The 14,614-nt window shown below is 36.3% G+C and overlaps 3 protein-coding genes across 3 annotated transcripts; all 3 read left to right on the top strand.

Annotated features, from left to right (window-relative positions):
- Nucleotides 1–180: 180 nt before the first annotated feature.
- Nucleotides 181–3,492, top strand: LOC114521150 (serine/threonine-protein phosphatase 6 catalytic subunit). Its single transcript, XM_028541564.1, has 8 exons — nt 181–281; nt 446–541; nt 1,023–1,088; nt 1,602–1,669; nt 1,765–1,838; nt 1,921–2,000; nt 2,410–2,619; nt 2,807–3,492. The coding sequence occupies exons 1-8, from the start codon at nt 213–215 to the stop codon at nt 3,053–3,055; spliced, it is 912 nt and encodes a 303-aa protein (XP_028397365.1). The 5' UTR covers nt 181–212; the 3' UTR covers nt 3,056–3,492.
- A 4,109-nt stretch (nt 3,493–7,601) lies between these two features.
- LOC114521059 (putative ankyrin repeat protein RF_0381) lies at nt 7,602–9,584 on the top strand. The gene is made up of 3 exons (XM_028541445.1): nt 7,602–7,743; nt 8,830–9,514; nt 9,581–9,584. The coding sequence occupies exons 2-3, from the start codon at nt 8,916–8,918 to the stop codon at nt 9,582–9,584; spliced, it is 603 nt and encodes a 200-aa protein (XP_028397246.1). The 5' UTR covers nt 7,602–7,743; nt 8,830–8,915.
- An 81-nt stretch (nt 9,585–9,665) lies between these two features.
- LOC114521057 (serine/threonine-protein phosphatase PP1-gamma catalytic subunit B-like) lies at nt 9,666–14,147 on the top strand. Its single transcript, XM_028541444.1, has 3 exons — nt 9,666–10,045; nt 13,479–13,536; nt 13,975–14,147. The coding sequence occupies exons 1-3, from the start codon at nt 9,821–9,823 to the stop codon at nt 14,145–14,147; spliced, it is 456 nt and encodes a 151-aa protein (XP_028397245.1). The 5' UTR covers nt 9,666–9,820.
- Nucleotides 14,148–14,614: the final 467 nt, after the last annotated feature.

Raw genomic sequence — 14,614 nt, 5'->3', positions numbered from 1 at the left:
AGCACAGTATGAAATAAAGATTATGTAAGCTATTTAAATAAAAGGATTAACACTATCCCTGGACTACTCGTAAACATTTTGGCCTATTTCTAGAGTATTTGTATCTAAAATAAACAATAAACAAGGCAGTACAAATAAATTGTGTTTCACAAGTGCCCGTGATGCATTTCGGCAAACATTACGAAATTTCAGCGTAAAACAAATTAATTAAGATGGCGGAATTAGATCGGTGGATAGACATCGCAAAAGAATGTAAATACTTGCCAGAAAACGACCTTAAGGTACATAACGACATTTTAAAGTACCCATACTTAGATTCACACATCTCTGTCTATTTTTGGAATGTTTCAGTAGCTATTTTCATAATCATATAGCTAAAGTAAGTGGTAGAACCTTGAATTCATTGTGTTTAATAATTACACAGTAATTTGTTTGTCTGTTTCAGAAATTATCTGACTATGTTTGTGATTTATTGCTCGAGGAATCAAACGTCCAGCCCGTTTCATCCCCTGTAACTGTTTGTGGAGATATTCATGGTCAGGTAATGAAGCGAACATTTTTATTGCGGTTATGACTAGCCAGGTTCCAACCTTACAGTTGAACATTCACAATTGTTCACAATTTATCAGTACACGTTTCCCAATTTTTTTGCCAACAAATAACTTTAAATCGAAAGCTTACAACAAGGCATATATTTTCGATGGTCAAAAAATCAATAAACGAATCTATGACAATAGATACGACGTGAGATGTAGGGAATTAGAGTTTGCATATTGAAACAAGTTCACTCTCATGACAGTAAAGCCAGTCCTACATTCCCATGGCATGCCAACTGAAAGTGTACTGCATTTTATTCTTTATTTCCACACCAATATTAAGTTATTGTTACAAGGAGTTTATCAACAAGGCTGGGCATGCATTCCTAATCGAATGTACTGATTTTTTTTTATTAAAATTTTTACAGCTATTACCAACACCAAATTTGTGCAAGTCTTCTTTACAGGAATATTCTTTTTTTTAAGTTTTATGATTTAGAAGAATTGTTCAGAACTGGAGGTCAAATCCCTGATACTTCCTACATCTTTATGGTAATATAGATAATTATATAAATTATTAGATATACATCCTTGTCATATACCCTTATCCTATGATGATCCCAAATTTTTTTAAAGATATACATATTTGTAAAAATGAAGTAAAGTGTTTTGTTAAAAATATAGTGGAAAAATTACATTTTCATATAAAATAACAATATATTTCAATGCAAAGTTCTTGAAACACTGTAAAATACCCAGTCCAGATGGCAATTTTTACGTTATAGCAGAATCGCCATGAGTAGCCATGGATTTGATAAAAGACCAAATAATGCTTATTAATTTACTCTTACTAATACCTATGAAGCCTCCAAGATACTAAACATAATCACGTCAAGAAGTTGTAATAACATTGATGCCTTTGATGGTTCAACAACATTGTTAACAATAATGTTCATGGGATGCAGCACAACATTGTTTACTCCTGATGCGACAACCTGATCTATTTTTTTTACACATCTTTACCTGGTATAATTTTTTTTAACAAAATGCATTTTCAACTTCCAGGGTGATTTTGTTGACAGAGGTTACTATAGTTTAGAAAGTTTCACAAGACTGTTGACTTTGAAAGCTAAGTATGTCTTTCCTTAGTGATACGGTTGCAATTAAGGCAGTTGTCCTTTTTGCATTTATTGACCTATCACTGACCAGCATATGGGTACTTTTTTAGATGGCCAGATAAAATCACATTGCTGCGGGGAAATCACGAAAGCAGACAAATTACCCAAGTCTATGGATTTTATGGTATGAATTCTAAAAAGCCTTAGAACTGTGATGTCAACTTGTACATTATGAAATCTAAGCAATCTTTGAATTATTTTTATAGATGAATGTCAGAATAAATATGGCAATGCAAATGCATGGAAATATTGTTGTAAAGTTTTTGACCTCTTGACTATAGCTGCAGTGAGTATCTGCAAAAATTGATTATTTAATACACAGGGCTGTAGCTGCTAAGACCACTTAATTTATTGGGAGTGTATATTCATGGCGTATCATGGCGGTTCATGTGTAGATGTCATAGGAACAATAGTATACAAAAGAAATTAGTCAGGCATGAGACAAATATATGAATATACACCTGAACCCCCAATTATAAGCTTCTAGCTATGGCCCTTGTTTATACATACAGAATATTTTTATGGTTCTAAAGTTCAATGCTCTGGATTGTCAGGATGGTATTTAATAACACTTTAACTAAACGAATACCACCTACCATATTAAGTAATAATTTGTATTGTTTAACATTGTCTGTGGCAAACAAAAATGATAAGATCTTTCCAAGGTACGTAATGTTGCTTTTAACAATATCTAGATCATAGATGAACAAGTGCTTTGTGTTCACGGAGGTTTATCCCCGGACATCAAGACCTTGGATCAAATTCGTACTATTGAACGCAACATGGAGATACCGCATAAAGGTGCGTTCTGCGATTTGGTTTGGTCAGATCCAGAGGATGTTGAGACATGGGCTATGAGCCCCCGTGGTGCGGGCTGGCTGTTTGGATCCAGAGTTACTAATGAGGTAAGATTCTGGCTTATTGCAGCGCTGTGGTTTGGGAATATTTTTTTATTTTTACTAAAGTCAGTGAACCAATCTGAGAATGAAAAACGACGTTCGAAATTTTCAAATTTCAAATTGTTTTATAACTGATAATAACTGATAAGAACATGTATGTAACATGTACATGTATGAATATGTTTTTTTCTAGTTTGTTCACATCAATAATCTAAAGTTGATCTGCCGCGCCCACCAGCTTGTTCACGAGGGTTACAAATACATGTTCGATGAGAAGTTAGTCACGGTTTGGTCTGCACCCAACTACTGCTATCGCTGTGGTAACATAGCATCGATCCTAGCCTTCTCCGATGCAGACACCAAAGAGCCGAAGCTGTTTAAAGCTGTGGCTGATAGCGAGAGGGTCATTCCACCACGGACAACTACACCTTACTTCCTTTAGAACTCGAAATATTCAGCCCTTACCCTAGACATTGAACAATGTCCAATTCAAAGATAACTATCTTCAGTTGAAGCTGTTGCAATTCCCTGGCGAGCAGAAAGACAACCTTTGTCATATCGAGTCCCCTGCGATTGTAAATAAATGTAGTGAAACTGGTTGTATGAAGGCTGGGTAGTGCCATCCACCGTTTTATGTTTTTACAACTTCTGTAAAATTAACTTTAAAGTCCAGAAAAATCGAAGAGTAAAACGTCGAAAAGTACAGTGATCTTTCGAATAGTACTAAGGCTATACCAAATTTAGAGTGACATAAAAAATACTATTTGGTGGACAGGACTATCCAGTTTTCATACAACGGTCTAAAGTAGTGCAGTAGTGTTGCGTTTAGAAAATCTAAATTTAAGAAGATTTAATATTACATATATAATGTCTCTCTTTCAAGGTCATGCGTTTACTTTGATCTTCTAATGATATACTAATAATGATGGGACTAGATTTAGTGGATACTGTTTAGCACAGGCTACATGTAAAGTAATACTGTTGTTAAAAGTTTCACAACAGGTCTAATACTGCCTTTACAAAACTGAGTCAGAGCTGTATGTAAATCTTGGTTCCATATCTTAGCTTTCAATCACTCAACTAAAATAGTAAAGCCAATAATACTAAAGACAATAATACTTTGCCGACGTTGGTGTCATATGAAAACCAGGTTTAAGGCCTAGGTTATGACGTTCAACCACATTCAGACATTACCTTGTTCTTTCGAGAATATCGGATCCAGCTTTCCACGTTGATAGATGCATATATTTTTTTGCATTTTTAAAAATCGTGCTTACAGATATCTTACAAGAAAAACAAAAAGTATAAGTTTGAAAAAGAATACATATTTTCGCTGCAAAATCAACAACACATGTAACAATGTTACACAAATGGCAAACGGTTTTTGTCAAACCAGAACCCTTGCTCCACCCATTACAACCATAATAAACTGATTATAACTATTGACACGCAGTTTGTACGTGAATAATAATTAATTGAAATTAGCAACCACTTAAAAAATAAGTACGCAGCGCGTACATGTGACTACCGCTCTGTCTTTGTCATCTGAGTGGTATCATGGATTTAGCTGGGAAAATAGCTTGTGCTAATAGTTGTAGTGTAGCCAGAAAGAGTGTAGAACTGACAAAGAGAAAAAACGTGCAACGTGCCGAGCCGAAAACAACTTTCGGATACTTTGCTACTTTACCTAAACCGTTGCCCATATAGTTTTGTGATCGGTAAAATAAGTTTCTAAAATGCCTGAATTAACAATTTGGGATGTGTTTGAAAAGATGTTGTCAATAGTAGTCTATTGTCCGTGGTAAAGGAGGTAACTAACTGTGTATAATTATCGTCTCTTACCATCACATTGAACAAACTACTTCTATCTGTAACATTTAGCCAGTTCACATTGAAATCACTAATTATTACACTATCATTACCTGAAAATTTTAGACATATCTCTGTCAATGCGGCGCACAATTGATGAATTAAAATTTGTGGTGAAATATAGATCGTAACGATTGTTAAATTTTTGGATGGTTTGTTATCTTAATTATTGTGAGCTCAATGCCGTTAATATTGTACGAATTAGGATATCCGGGAAGGAATGGCACCTTGCTGTATATTGCCGTGCCATAATAAGGTGGTCCGTTGTTTACACGTGCAGTAGAGTGAGTGCAAGTGTCATATTGCGAAAGATAAATTCAAATCCATCGATGGTGTATAATTCGTTGGATTCTGTAGGAACAAATCGTGTTTCGGTAAAAACTGCTCACTACAACGACATCGGTTTATATTGTTTAATTCTGAGTTCCACTGCACGGGCTACATGCAGTGACAATGTAGTCGTTTCCAAACACAATTTTGATGTCTTCTTAGTTTAATAATTTCTCGCTTATTTCGTTCTCTGTAAGTTCAGTTAAATTCGTTGTTTTCAGAATTCTTTCAAGCACATTGGCAAAAATTGTTAACCCTATTTCATCATTCCCATTATCATCAGTTGCTTTGATAAACACTTGACATGCGATCTCGAATTTACAATCGGCAATGCGTATGCGTTTAGGAAACCGTGGACATCAAAATAACTTTACTTTGTAGACCTGGATGTATCTTTTTCTTTCAATGTAGACAAGACTGATACTTGTCAGCCTCTACTGACCTGAAACGTTTAACATATAATATAGTTTCACTTGGCTCTTGCAGCATTTCTACCGCCAAAGAATCGCCCAGCGTCTCCATTTCATCATCATCAACTTGTGAGAAAAACAGTACTTGGTGTTGTGGAGAGCGTCTTGTTCTGGTCCACTTGTCTCACACTGACATTCGTAAAGATGTACTCATGTACACTTTACCATCCTCGATTCTCTCAATTTCGTCTTCCCACAAAGTCAGTGAGAAATAATGTCGTCGTACCGTCATTGATAGTACTCTTCAACATTTTTAGATTCTTCTTTTTAGTTTTCTCGACCGTTTCTCCTTTGTTAACGACGCCTTTAATACGCATCTTGCTGCCCGTTTCTATGTTCTTCTTTACGTCGATTAATGCAACGATCGCTGGTTCTTCGTCGGGAGTGTATTGAAAATTGTACTGTGACGCTTTTGGCAATGCGATAACGGTCATGTCGTTGATTTTATATTCATCTTCCGTACTTTTCCAGCCTGGACCGATCAGATAGTTCGAGATCTGCACTGGCAATGGAGTTTTCTCTTTCTCCGCCAGAATATCATACTTTGCCTTTGAAAAGCACTCGACTCGTACCCGTTTGTCTTGCATTTGGAGTTCGAAGTCGCACCATTCAGTTTTTTTACCTTTTTTCAAAGGTGACAGGTTGTGGATGTAGCCAATAACGACCGGATTATTTCTTCGCAAAGCCATGAATATGGTCTGATTAAACTGATTCACTGAATCAGCACAGTAAACTGGGTGTGACTTTTTTAAGTGGTGGACGAAAATTCAAGTTTGGCAAATCTTTACGCTTTTGCCTTTATGATGTAAATTTAGTCAACTAAATTTGCAAATATCTGCACCCGAGGCAAATTTAAATTTGCAACACCTTAACTTTACTCCTAGTTTGCATTACATTTGCACCGGAGCAAATCTATTACCAAATTTGCAATTGATTTGCCACGCGGTGAATTTGTTTCTGTGACAGCATTTCGAGAAAAGCTCATTTCGTTTGTTCAGAAGATTTTCCGACTTTGACTTGATAATTTGAAGCTTTTCCTCGGTACAGAGGTTGCAACGATTTCGTCCGGGGTACAGGCTTGTGAACGCTTAATTTTTGACCATTTTAGATAGCAAATTCTTTGCAGTCATTCTTTAGTTTCCACACATATTTTGATAGTTCAGTTTCCGATAAATATTGGAGGTGCCTAAATGATTTAATGTGGTTTTCATATCTTTCTTTAAACGTGTTTGATGTCATTCCTATGTATGTTTTTACTGTATTGCTATTCTGCGATGTTATTTCAGCTTTGTACACAATGCTTTTGACCAATCATTTTCCTTTGAGTGGACATTCTTTTACACTTTTACAATTGTATTGATCCAAAGCTTGCGGAGCGTTTGACAACAGTTTGTGGTTGTGGTTATAGAGATGGTGGATTTTATGTTTTCCATACATGTATAACTGACCTTGACGTTGTTTCTATTGAATATCTTATGAAGAGGGTGTGGAAAGGGGAAGTGTTTATCGATAAGATTTAGGAAGATTCTGCCGACATTAGTTTTCACGGACTTGCAAAAAGGGGGATTGAACCAAACAATGTTTCGTCGCCTGGTGGTATTGGCTTGAAAACTAATGTCGGCAGAATCTTCCTAGAGGGTTTCAACAGTAAGCAGGCTTCTTAAGACGCAAAAGTTACTCAAATTTCGTATGTTTCCTTCCATTTTTCTAAACACATCAAGCTCATGCTCCTTGAAAGGTTTAGCAAATGAAAAATACGGCAAATATTCTCACATTACGGCTGTATACCAAGGGACGGTTGTATGAAAGGCTGATGGCGCTATCCACCGGATAGGGATTCAACCGTTCTAAAAATGCAATAAAATTTCAACTTCGGAACCAACAATTATTAAAGAGGATCCTCGATTTAGGAATACTAAGATTTAATCAAAGTTACACTCAACAACAGGCGATTTTAAAGCAATTGAAAAAACACTATCCGGTGGATAGCGCTATCCGGCTTTCATGCAACCGGCCCCAAATCTTTAGGCTGCATTTTGAAAGTAAAAATTTGAATCAAACAAGACAGTGAAGACACAGGTTGAGACTGTAAATTTTCTACTTCATTTCAACGTCATCTTCAGACAGAATCATGTTTGATTCATAATTTGACTCTCAAGATGTCCTGCATGTTTATTCGGAATTTATCTTTTACTTTGACTTTTTTAAATTGTGGGTTGGTCATGGCAACCTCGTTCGTCATGGTTCTTTAAGCTGCATTCATTAAGAATGCATTAAGAATGCAATTGCGGAAATTCCGTTCTCAGTCGGTGGCCTTTAAACCTCTGACTACACTTGATTTTGATCAAATATTTGCTTTCGTTTGCCGAAAACGTAGATGACAAAGATTTTGGATTAATTATTTGCCTCATTTTCGATGCTGCATCTAGAAGATCTACACTCTATATACAATTGAAGATAGGTCAGTAGTCACACTAATTTGATTCAGCTCGGCAGAATTCAGAAGCGACTAGAAATCATGATTGAGTCGCAGCATATTTGTGCAATGCATTGTGTATCATATTATTAAATTGCCAATGAAACTATAGCCACAAGAATTCTACATCAGTGAGTTAAGAAGTGTTTTATGTCAACCTTACCTCAGAGGCCTATATTGGATTTGAAATAGGGGTATTTTGTTGAAGTAAAGGCTCACACGTATGAACCTCATCAATTCACTTATAAAGCAGTACATTGGTTTTAGTTGATTCCCTGTAAACTAAAAGTGAATTGGATCCGACGAAATTGGATCGTGCGAGCAGAGCTCTTTAAAGTTCCAGCATTGCAGGAAATTATAAATAACAATATATCATTTATTGCTGGGGTCTTAAAACGCAATCAAATACAAACAGTAATCGGGCTGTAGTAAAATGCAAAACTGAGAACTGGTCTGACCGTTTTTGACGTACGGAGAGAAACGATCCTTAAAAACCTTAACTTTGCTATAAACGAAGGTTAAAAGTGAGTCCTGTAGTCAGGGACGGAAATAGTAGTTTTCTCGTGCATTTTGTACAGAACCGTCGTTAGGTTTAAATAAGGTGTTGATTCATAAGTCAATGTTTACATATACTGTTAAACATCGCTTTCCAAAGAAATCCACTCGGGCATAAGAAGAATTAGACGTCAAGCAACGTGCAACACTTCATTTGCAATTTTGGGCTGTCTTTAATTGTATTGCACTTTTTATTTTTCACTTCCAATGGTGCGCTTTCCTTGCTTAGCCACTGATCTGTGTTAAAGCCTGTAGTGTGTCTATTTATAGTTCGCCCAGAGCATGAAACTGAAATATTTAATAAATATTTGTCACCAAGTTCGTGTCAGATAGTTTAGCTGCGTAGAGAGCTATTTTGAAAATTTTAATAAAATGGTCTAAAATTCTAGGTAAAATTTAGTTACTCACTAGGCTTGTTTTCAACATTAGAAACGATAGAGAAAAAAAATTCTCGAAGGCGCAAGGGCCCCTCCAAATCAAATTGTCTAATTTTCACATTCTTAACGTTTATAATAGGAATTGATAAGAAGCAAGAAGCGAGTGGAAGTACAAGTGTCTGCGAAGTATCTTCGAGACGATGGAATAACTTCTCAGAGTCCAAAATGCAGTCTCCGTCATTGTCAATTGTGAAGTTTTTGGTGAAATATTGTGGTGCTGACTTAAGTTGTAAAGATGAGTCAGGCAAAACTGCTTTACATCATGCTGTTGATGTTGGTGAAATAGACATTGCCAAATATTTAGTTGAACAATGTGGTGTTGATGTAAATGACAACGATAAAGGCGGGTGGACAGCGTTGAACTATGCTGTTACCAAAGGTAGGCTAGAAATGGTAAAATATCTTATAGAAATGGGCGCTGATGTAAATGGAAGGGATACTGGTGGGAGGACAGTGCTGCACTCTGCTGTTAATGAAGGTATACTAGAAACGGCAAAATATCTTGTTGAACATGGGGCTGATGTAAATAGCAAGAAAACTAAGGGGTGGACAATGCTGCACTATGCTGTTACTAAGGATACGCTAGAAATAATCAATTATCTTGTTGAACATGGCGCTGATGTAAATGGCAAGGATGCTGGCGGGAGGACAGTCCTGCACTCTGCTGTTACTGAAGGTACGCTAGAAATAGTAAAATATCTTCTTGAACATGGCGCGGATGTAAATAGCAAAAAAATAACGGGTGGACAATGCTGCACTCTGCTGTTACTGAAGGTATACTAGAAATGGTAAAATATCTTGTCGAACATGGCGCTGATGTTAATGGAAAGATGACTGACGGGTGGACAGTGCTGCACACCGCTGTTACTGAAGGTACGCTAGAAATAGTAAAATATCTTGTTGAAAATGGTGCTGATGTAAATGGCAAGGATATTGACGGATTGACAGTGCTGCACTATGCTGTTAGGCTTAATAGATTAGAAATTGTCAAGTATTTAGTTGAACAGGGTGCTGACGTGACTCTGAAAAGTAAAAGCAGCGTTCATACTCTTGGCATTGACATCCTGAAGATGGCTGTTGCGAAGAATTCAGTTGTTTTGGTCAATCTTCTGTTGGAAAAGAACATCGCTGTGTGGAGAGCTGGAACATTTCTTGTTGAAGGAAAGCAAATTAGTCTTCTTGAATGGAGTATTCACCTTGGTCATGATGAAATTACAACCATCCTCAAAAGATCCGTAAATCATCGTGAGAAAATTCAGATGTTGAAAACAATGAATTGCAACCAGTTAAAAGAGGTAAATGTTTTAAAAAAATATTTTAAACATATATGAGGTTGTTTCAGCGAGTTTAGGCAGTAACGAAGGTTTGGACCGTCGGTAGCATTTTTAAAAGTTTGTTGGGAACTTTCGGACTCGCTGCACGACAGCGACTACGCAATTGGATTTCGCGCCAGTTTAGCCAGACTTGCGTGATGTGCGAACCTGAATCCAAGTGACTTAAACACGTGCAGATCATTGAAATTAAAACAAAATAATAACCCCCCAAATTCCCTAATTCACTCAAGATGTTACTATAATATAGTATGACATCGTCCTGAATAAAACACTGAAAATATAACTTTAATGTGATATTGCATCTTTCTTGTTTATTAATCCCCCGAATTAGATTCCTGTTGACCAATCACCCTAACTAAGAAAGAACTTTCTCATTGATCAATAATAACAAAATTTCAATACAGGCGTATGTGATGATGAGGTTTGGCGCGACATCATTCAATCGAACGACTTGACTTATTGTAAGAGTAGCACAAATTGAAACGTTTTTTAAAAAATATACACCCCATATAATATTGCCATCTTTTTTGTTGAATATTTGTTTACGCGATGATCGGTGTACAGTTCATGGCCAGAAAATTCGGACATAGTTAACATTCTACTTCCGCCTAAATTTGCATATGGTGTCAAAATAAAGCTTCGTGAGTTTATAGTAAACTGTAATGTGCACAGTACTAAACGCTAAAAATACACCTTTAGGTAGGTCGATTATAATTTGCCTTAATTGCTCGTTGCAGAGCAAGTTAATCTTAATATTTTTATATAGTATTTCAAAATGTTTTATCAATATTCGTTCTGCATTTTCAAAACAAAGTTTTGGTCATTTATCACGTTGAATACCATATAAAACGAAAACCGTAATAGCGTAGAAATAAAATAAAAATGCAGAGCCGACATAAACCTTTGCCAGCAAAATATTACCTCAGGATCTTCAATATGACACGAGTTACAAGAAACAACCAGGGCAAATAGCAAAGATGCAATGATTTTCTTAAATTTTGCAAAATTTAAGAATGCGCAATATAATTTATAGTTCTGCAAACGAATAATATTTGAACAGATATGCAAATTTGCTACGGCAATCTGCATATTCCATGTCCGCAATTTCTGGCCATGACAGGTATCACGAATCGAATCCATTCGACAGTATTGGACAACCCTCTTCTCACAGACTGAAACATTGATGCAGGCTGTTGTCACAAACAATCAATTCAAAATTGGCGATGGTGGTTTTTCTTGTGTCTATGTTGGTCTCATGAAGGATGGAAGTGAAGTTGCTGTTAAGAGAATTTTGCTACAAAGTGAGGATAACACAGTTGAAAACGAAAAGGAAATCATGAATCTCATTGAAGCAAACAACTCCCCATTTATAGTGAAATATCGACATTTCCACCGTGACGATACCTTCATGTATCTTATTGTTGATCTTTGCGAGGAAACCTTGAGGGAACTTGTTGATGCATGCAGTATTGAACATCTTCAAGAGCAAGGTCCACGAATGATTTGGGAAATTCTATCCGGACTTGAGTTTCTTCATGGTAAAGGAATATTGCACAGAGATCTAAAACCATCAAACGTCCTGGTTGACATCGAAGGTCGCATGAAATTGGCAGACTTTGGTATAAGCCGCGTTCTTAATGACGATGAAACGACAGTAGAAACATACGCTAAAGGTACATCTGGATGGATGCCACCGGAAGTAATTAAGGCAATAGACAATGACGAAAAAGGTCCTTTCAAAAAGAAATCAGATGTGCAGGTCGCAGGTATGATTGCCTTCTTCATCTTAACTCAAGGTGAACATCCTTTCGGATCAAAGTTAAAACGAATGCAAAATATTTTGGAGGGAAACTCTGTCAATTTGAAGAAACTTGGCGATAGTCGAGCTCAAAGTTTTGTGTCGTGGCTGATTAATTACAAGATAGACGATAGACCTTATGCACACGAAGCGCTGAGGGATTCTTTCTTTAATGGAGATTAATGCAATTGAAATATAGAATGTCTGTAGAGATGAAGGAAACACTGTGAAGAATTATCGCAATATATATCCTCACCATATTATGAGCAACGAGTTACGTGTAGAAAGAATTTTATGGACTCCCGTATTTTGCACTCCTCGATACAAATAAGCATTTACAGTTTGGTCCACCATTTTTTCATGCGTGGGAAGGAATATTGCACATGCAGATATCTAAAACCATCAAACGCTGTGGTTGATATCGAAGTTATTTCCCCTAAATCGATATAAAACACTAGCAACAACTTTAAAAATACTTCAAGCTTTAAACTTAATGTTATTGTACAGAAAAATCCTTTTGCTGAAGATTTTTGCCAGTTTGAAGTTGAAGCATCGATTTGTTCGGGCCTAATTGCATGGCATTAACTTATTTTTCTGCTATAAAAACCATAAAAGAGACTATATATCCAGTTTCAGGTTTTCTATAATAATTAATATCATGTTATCTCGAATTTTTGCAGTAGTAGTAGTGTCTAAATACTTGTCTTAACATGCATATAAAGAATTATGCACGAGAAGTTCTTATGTATAAGAACTAGTCTGAAAACAATAAGCCGTATATATTTTTAATTAAATTTGGTGAATTATTATTTTAAAATACTATAGACATTTCTAGTCCTGCGAAATTCTTTACAAACGTATTATTACGTGTAACATCTTTTATTGTCAGTGGTTCATCAGGAGAGTAAATATGAACAACTCCACTAAGCTTCCTAAAGAAGGGTCCTTAGGTCGAAACGTCGTGGTTTTAGCTTTTATGTACCAGTTTAGGCGTTACTGAACGAAATTTGATTTTACTTATGGTTTAGTATAAAGTTATTATAATGCTTATGCTATTCGTTTTTGTATGAGGGAGGGGGTCAAGTTAAATTGTTAATCGCTAAAAGAATATGACGCCATTTTAACACCTATTTCTTGCTCTATCAAACAGAGTTACTAATGAGGTAGCTAAGATCCTGGCTTATTGCAGCTCTGTGGTTTGGGAATATTTTTTTATTTTACTATTTTTTATTTGAACCAATCTGAGAATGGAAAAAGACATTCGAAATTTTCAAATTTCAAATTGTTTTTCGATCAAAATAACTTTATGTATCTGGAGAAATACTTTTCAGTTTCAAATTCTTATCCATCGTATTTTTCTCATAACTGAAAAAAAATTAAAAACTCCACCGATTGCTAGTTTGGGCCTTTCCTCGTGGTCTAATTAGCAAATAAAGAACGCTTACAAATGATAGGAGCGATCGGGTATATGAATACGCACTTAGCTACTACTGAATGCAACGAGGAATTACAGGTCTTCAGGATGAATAACTTAGAAGTAATAACTGATAAGAATATGTATGTAACATGTACATGTATGAATATGTTTATTTCTAGTTTGTTCACATCAATAATCTAAAGTTGATCTGCCGCGCCCACCAGCTTGTTCACGAGGGTTACAAAATGATAAGGTCTTGAATAGATATGATCTTGATAAGATCTTTGTAAGGTATGTATAACGTTACTTTTAACAATATCTAGATCATAGATGAACAAGTGCTTCGTGTTCACAAAGGTTTATCCCCGGACATCAAGACCTTGGATCAAATTCGTACTATATTGAACGCAACATGGAGATACCGCATAAAAGTGCGTTCTGCGATTTGGTTTGGTCAGATCCAGAGGATGTTGAAACATGGGCTATGAGCCCCCGTGGTGCACTTAGCTACTACTAAATGTATGCAATGAGGAATTACAGGTCTTCAGTATGAATAACTTAGAAGAAATAACTGATAAGAATATGTATGTAACATGTATGAATATGTTTTTTTCTAGTTTGTTCACATCAATAATCTAAAGTTGATCTGCCGCGCCCACCAGCTTGTTCACGAGGGTTACAAATACATGTTCGATGAGAAGTTAGTCACGGTTTGGTCTGCACCCAACTACTGCTATCGCTGTGGTAACATAGCATCGATCCTAGCCTTCTCCGATGCAGACACCAAAGAGCCGAAGCTGTTTAAAGCTGTGGCTGATAGCGAGAGGGTCATTCCAATGTTTACGTAAATTTGGTGAATAATTCGGTGAAAAAGGTTTTCCCACAAAATGATTACTTAAGTTAAATTTTATTTAACCGAACTTGTCTTTTCTGCGACAAGTACAAATACTTATGTACTCTCTTCTACTACATAACCTCGACGGCATCGTACACACGCTAGCCCGTCGCTAGAAGCTTATTTTTTTTGGGGGGGGGAGGCAGCAAATCCATATATTCGTCTTATGTTCGACTGATTTCTTTTGTACATTAATATACGACTACTTCCCCCCCAATTAAGCTTCTAGTGTCGGCCCTGCACACACATTGATTAAACACTATTTAATATTAAACACTATTTAATATAGGCTACTATTGTACACATCAAGGCCTGCACCTCCTTTTTCAAAGGGCGTGGTCCCAGATAGTAGCTACCATAAATTGGCCAAATTACGTTCCGACAGGCCAGACATCCACATAGTTCTACAACGATTACGAT

The sequence above is a fragment of the Dendronephthya gigantea genome, unplaced genomic scaffold (genome assembly GCF_004324835.1).
Source record: "Dendronephthya gigantea isolate DGI-Jeju-01 unplaced genomic scaffold, DenGig_1.0 000019F, whole genome shotgun sequence".
Lineage (NCBI taxonomy): Eukaryota > Metazoa > Cnidaria > Anthozoa > Malacalcyonacea > Nephtheidae > Dendronephthya > Dendronephthya gigantea.
Note: the sequence above shows the minus strand (reverse complement) of the source record. Positions and strands in the feature narration are given on the sequence as shown.